Source organism: Chrysochloris asiatica, unplaced genomic scaffold, assembly GCF_000296735.1.
Source record: "Chrysochloris asiatica unplaced genomic scaffold, ChrAsi1.0 scaffold00008, whole genome shotgun sequence".
Taxonomy (NCBI): Eukaryota; Metazoa; Chordata; class Mammalia; order Afrosoricida; family Chrysochloridae; genus Chrysochloris; species Chrysochloris asiatica.
This window is the reverse complement of record NW_006408526.1, coordinates 20,144,215-20,150,542: the sequence shown is the minus strand read 5'-3', so window position 1 is coordinate 20,150,542 and position 6,328 is coordinate 20,144,215. Positions and strand designations below refer to the sequence as shown.

Genomic DNA, 6,328 nt, shown 5'->3' with positions numbered 1-6,328 from the left:
TAGTGAGTAATTGTTATCATGATAATTGCGACAATCACAATTGTAAAGGTGGAAGTTTTGTAACAAAAGCGGGGGAATAGCTAATCTTACAGTCCAGAAATAAAGGACCCTAGGACCATCAGGGGAGAAGAGAACAAGCAGAATGTGGGACCTTATCCAGAGAAGCAGGGACAACAGAGATGGAGGCAGAGAAGGGGACATGGAGAGAGGGATCAGCTGAGGACTCTAATTTCATGGAAAGAGGGAGAGACTGAGAGCTGGTGTCCAGGAGGCAAACTTGCAGAATGTGCCCTTTGGTGTTATAAATTATTATATATGCCTGAGTGTTTTAAAGAGCGAGAGCTTAAATAGACAGAAACCGTGTTATCTGATCATACATGGAGGAGATTATAATATAATAATTGTAATGAACAAGGTGTATGGTTTATTGAATATAAAACTGATGATCTGCCCTGTAAACTTTCACTCAATTCACAATAAAAACTTTAAAAAAAAAAAAAAAAAATGGAAGGAATACACAGTCACTTTGAGGACTAAGATGCACCTGACCCAAGCCATGCTACCTTCAGTCCTCTCTTCTGTATGTGAAAGAAGGACGGTGAACAAGGAAGAACAGAGAAGAACTTGTGCATTTAAGTTATGCTGTTAGTGAAGACTAATGAATATACCATGGCCTGCCAGAAGAAGGAACCCATCTGTTTTGGAAGAAGTATGGCCAATTGCTCCTTGTAAGCAACCATGGTGAAACTTTGCCTCTCCTACTGACATATTGTCAGGAAGGACAACATTTGTCCAAAAACAAAAGTGAGAGAGCAGGAAGGGGTAGAAGATCCTGACAAAAGGCAATGGGGTGAGTGCTGACACATTGTGGGGAAGCAACCAATGTCATAAAACTCTTTGCATATAAACTGTTGAATGGGAAACTAATTTGCTGTGTTAACTGTCAACTAAGTGTTACTCTTGTTGTGTGCCATCCAGTCGGTTCTGACCCACAGCGACCCTGTGTAGGGTTTCAGCTGATGGGCTTGAGCTGCCCACCTGGAGGTTTCCAGCCCAGTGCTTATCCTACAGCATCTCCACAGGGCTCAGTAATGCTTTGAAACTATTTAAGACTCAAAACCAGCCTGCACATTAAATCAGGTCGAGAGATTTGAGGTTTCCGTATCAGAGGTCTTGGGGGATTAGGTAGAAGTTGTCAAAAAGCAATTTCAGTGCTTACTTAAAGTAGATCATCTTCTGGGTCCCCAGAAATGAACAGTAAGTGTGTCAGCCCAATTTAAGTATAATAATTTCTGATCTCTTTTTCTTCTTCTTTTGTTTAACTTTATTTAGATCCTGTTGTTAGGGCTATAGTTTTTCAGTTTTTGCTAGAATGCGAGGAATAAAATGTTATAAGCAAAATCTCTAGAAAAGAAGTTTAAAATAACCTATGGTGCTGTAGAATAAGGCACTGGTCCTCAAGGTCAGTTTGAACCACAAGGTCGGCAGTTCAAACTCACCAGCTGCTCCTTGGAAACCCTATACAGGGTTGCTATGAGTCAGACCCAACTCAATGGCACTTAACAACAACAACATACTTCTAAAGGCTAGAAAATCTTAAAGCCACTTCATTGAAAATGTAGTTGATAAATTTCATTAATTCCAGGCTGTTTTCTAGTCCACCTCACTTAAAATAAAAAATATTTTACATAAATCATATCTTTTTAATCCTTTGTGAAGCCACTCAAATAATTTGAATGCAGTTAATTTTTTATAACAGCAATAAACTCAAACTTAGATTTTTAATTAACTTATAGAAAAATAAAACAGCCACTTTATGTTTACAATATTTTCAGGTCTTTTTGGTCCAAAGTTAACTTAGTAAACAAGTGTACTCCTTCCATGTTACAATTTACTGTGCTAAGAACTGAAGATAAAAACAGTGAATAAGACATTCTTTGTCCCTGATTAATGAAAATGTTCCTTTTATCATAATCACAGAAGTTCCCATAACATTTAAGAAACAAAATAACAAGAGGTCTCCTGTTTTATGTTTCTTTTTAATCTTTCTAGATATAACAACAACTTTAAGATAAAAAATAAAATAAAGCTAAGTGACATGTGGACAGCAAGCTGTGTGGATGAAGTAGGAGAAGGCAACACCAATGCCCTGAAGTCCTTTGTCTTGGGCTGGCCCACAGTGAACTTTGTGGCTACTTTCAGGTAAGAGCCCACGTTTTCCTGTACTTAACATGAATTGTTGTTGTTATTGTTGTTGTTAAAGTGCTGTAGAGGAGTGACTGGTGAGTTTGAACCACCAACCTTTTGGTTCAAATTGACCTTGTGGTCCAATGCATTATCTTGCAGCGCCACATGAAATACATGATCATCTGTCATTTCTAAGATGGAGAGGGAAAAAAGTAATCAAATTTTGTTCCTCTAATTTTAGATTGTACACTAAGTGATCTTATGACAGATATCTCCAATAAAAACACCTGCATGCTTCAGTTTCCCCTAAAGAACTTTTTATTACTATATACACAAATTAATTGACTCATTTTCCAGCTGACTCTTAAAGGAATTATAAGAGTATGAGGGGAGAGGGGCCTCAGGATATCTGGAAGGGAAGCAGAGTCATAGAGTCTAGGTCTAGGTCGTCTTCCAACATCCTTTCCCTAATGCCCAGATATTCGATTTACATGTTGAGCTTAATCTTACCAGTCTTTTTAAATTTCTACTGAAATAAACGTTCACAGAAGCAAATGTTGTAAAATAATCCAGATACGTTGGAATAGCAAATTTATACTCCAAAATTTTTCTAAAGAGATTATTTTTAACTATAGAAATAAAATGTACACCTGGGGTTGCCTAAATGGTGTATCCCTTTCTGATTTGGTATTGTGCTTCAAGGGACTTAATTTGGCCTTTTGTCTCTGGTTCCTAAAAATAACCCCTGGAATTTGCAGGCAATCAAGGTGCCTTTTGTTTTCTTAAGTAGCCAGGCAACACTTAAAACAAGCACAAACGAAGAGCAGCTGACTTCTGGAAGAAGGGTGGGGGGCTGGCAGAGGTGGGTTAGGATAGAACAGGCTGCATATCGAATGTCTCACCCAATCAGTGATTGTCCCAATTATTGACTATCAGTGAACCAATAAAAGCCCAGAATGTGGAGGGAGGGGCTGGCGGCTTCCTCTATTGGTATGAATATCCCTCCACTGGAAAGGGTGGTCCATTACTGGGGATTCAGAAAGGGGTTGAAATCCAGACCTCACCCAGACTAAGCCTGATGTGTCTCTTCACTTGTACCTTTCTGGTTATAATAAATGGGCAGCTACAAGTATAGATAGTCTTCATGAGTTCTGTGAGTCATTCCAGTAGAGCAGATCCCTGGAGGGCAATGAGAGTCAACAGTTAGTCTGGTATTTGCCTGTTTGGCAGAGGCTGGAAGGACAGAGCCTAACTGGAGAAATCCCAGCTCCTGGGTGGTTAGGGTTAGAGAAAAAATACCACCACAGAAGTAGCTAGTGTCAGATAACAGAATTGGGAAAGTAGGCATGTGAGTTGTCTTTGCCTTTTGGGAACTCTGCCTCATGTTGATAATGAGGGGGTTTCAAAATGTACTTGGGAAAATTCCATTATTTTTTCATTCCATTTTCCTGTGAAGTTTTTGAAGTCCGCTTTATAGAGCTCTCATTGAGATGTGGCAAGCAAAGAAAAATTTTAATTCAAAGTGAAAATGAGTTTCCCAAGACTCATACCTATGCTGGTATGGGGTTGGAGAATGTGCAAATAGAGAATATTTGTCTTTTTCACTCTAAAAATATTCAATTGACACTTTTCCGTTTAGGGTGATCATACCAAAACTCACATCCATAATTGTGAATGACTTCACCCCAACTCCAGTTATTTGTTTTACACTTAAAAATTTAGTGTTCCGTCAGCAGCAAAGGCAGTTCTGATTCTCTTGGCTGCTCAGGATTTAACCACCATCATGCCAGGCCAAAGGGCAAAGACCACCCCACCAAGAAGTGCCCTCTGAGTACACAACATCCAATGTGTTTCCATGTTTGACCAGTCAACAGATTCAGGAGTTCAAAGGGACCTGCAACATGATTGATCAGAATAGAGATGACTTCTTGAACAAGGAATACTTGCACAAAGTGCCTGCTTCCCTGAGGAAAATCCAACTGATGAGTATCTGGATGCCATGATGGGTGAGGCTCCAGGCACCATCATTTTTGCCATCTTCTTTTATGATGTTTGGGGAGAAGCTAAAGGGATCACATCCTGAAGATGTCATCAGAAATGCTTTTGCTTGTTCTGATGAAGAAGCAGTTGGCACTATTCAGAAATGTTGCTAAAGAGTCTTGCTGACCACCATGGGAGATGGGTTTACAAATGAGGACGTGGATGAGCTATATCGAAGCACCATTGACACAAAGAGGAATTTCATGCAGTCCTTAAACATGGAGCAAAAGACAAGGGTGACTAAATGAAATTCAAATGCCAGCCTAGCACTCTTGGTGCCAAGTTGGGTATTTCTGAGACATTCTCTCAGAGCTTATTGCATGCTCTTTAGATTTACAGTTTTTGCCTTTTTGTTGTATTCTCAGCCATGTTGTATTCTCATTGTTAAGTGCCATTGAGTTGATTCCGATTCATTGCTACCCTGTATAGGGTTTCCAGGAGTCCTGGTATGGCGCTATGGGTTAATACACTGGACTGCTAAGTTGGTTTGAATCGCAAGGTCGGTGGTTCAAGCTCACTAGCTGCTCCTCGGAAACCCTATACAGGGTTCCTATGGGTAGGATATGACTCGACAACACTTAACAACAACAACATAGGGTTTCCAAGGTGTGGCTGATGAGTTTGAACTACCGAATTTGCAGTTCAAACCAACCGTTAGATCTAGTGCACTGGAAATGGGACTTTTTAAAGGTTGAGGAAAATTATAACTGGGACAAATTGCCTTGCCTTATCAAAGCCTAAAGAAAATATTGTTAGATGTTTCTGATAAACCATGCCTACATTTTTTGCAGTAATAGCTTTAAAAATAAGCATTATTAAACGCCCCCCTCCACCTCGCCCCGTCTACTCCCTGTCCACTGTTCATCCCATGTGCACCTGCTTTTCTTTATGTGTTTCTTCATCCTACTACCAAAAACTCCCCAAGCATCACCCTAAATCCAGGTTACTAAGCATCTCTAGGAGTCCTGGTGTGCACTGTGGGTTAATGCACCAGACTGCAAAGCCCTTTCAACTGCAAGGTTGGCAGTTCAAGCTCACCAGCTGATCCTTGGAAACCCTATACAAGGTTGCGATGGGTCAGAATTGACTCAACAACACTTAACAACAACAATAAGCATCTCTAAGCTTCTAATAAAGGCTCCTTCCGAAAACTGTCACCACAAACTGAAAGAAACTCAGTAAACCTTAAGCAGTAACTCCCAGTCCACTCTTCTCCAGCCCCCTGGTAACTAACTACCAGTTGAACTTTCATTTCAGCGTATTTGCCTATTCTAGATATTTTACATAAAGCATATTTATATAGTATTCCTTTTGTGACTGACTTACTTAATATAGCATAATAGTTTCAAAGTACATCAGTGTCATAGCAGGTGACTTCAGAACTTCATTTCTCTTGTTGGCAGTATAATAGTCCATTGCGTGTATCTGTATATGACATTTTGTTTATCCACACATCTGTTGATGGACATAGGTTGTTTCAATCTTTTGGCTATTGTGAATAATGCTACAATAAATAACTAATGTGGTAGTAGTTATGTGCAGTCAGTTCCGACTCATAGCGACCCTGTACGGGGTTTCTGAGGCTGTAAATCTTTGTTGTTGTTGTCAGGTGCCATCGAGTAGGTGCCGACCCATAGCAACCTTATGCACAGCAGAATGAAACACTGCCCGATCGTGGGCCAACCTCACTACTGTGAGGTCCATTGATGCTGCCGCTTGGCCAATCCATCTTGTTGGGGTCTTCCTCTTTTTCTCTTATCCTCCTCCCTACCAAACATAATATCCTTCTCCAGTGACTAGTCCCTCCTGACAATATGTCCAAAGTATGAGTGACAAAGTTTGGCCATCTTGACCTCGAAGGAGCACTCTGGCTGCACTTCTTCCAAAACAGATCTATTGGTTCTTTTGGCAGCCCGTGGCACTTTTCATTATTCTCCTCCAACACCATAACTTAAAAGCATCAATTCTTCTATGGTCTTCCTTATTCACTGTCCAGCTTTCTTCTGGCTGCACTTCTTCCAAAATGGATCTGTTGGTTCTTTTGGCAGCCCATGGCACCTTCAATACTCTCCTCCAACACCATAACTCAAAAGCATCAATT

At 40.3% G+C, this 6,328-nt stretch overlaps 1 protein-coding gene across 1 annotated transcript in view; it reads left to right on the top strand.

Annotated features, from left to right (window-relative positions):
- Positions 1 to 6,328, top strand: part of ARHGAP20 (Rho GTPase activating protein 20) — a 145,478-nt gene that overhangs the window by 86,635 nt on the left and 52,515 nt on the right. Inside the window, exon 4 of the mRNA XM_006833810.1 lies at positions 2,053 to 2,202. Coding sequence (XP_006833873.1) covers positions 2,053 to 2,202 — 150 coding nt within the window. The remainder of the gene's footprint in view (positions 1 to 2,052; positions 2,203 to 6,328) is intronic.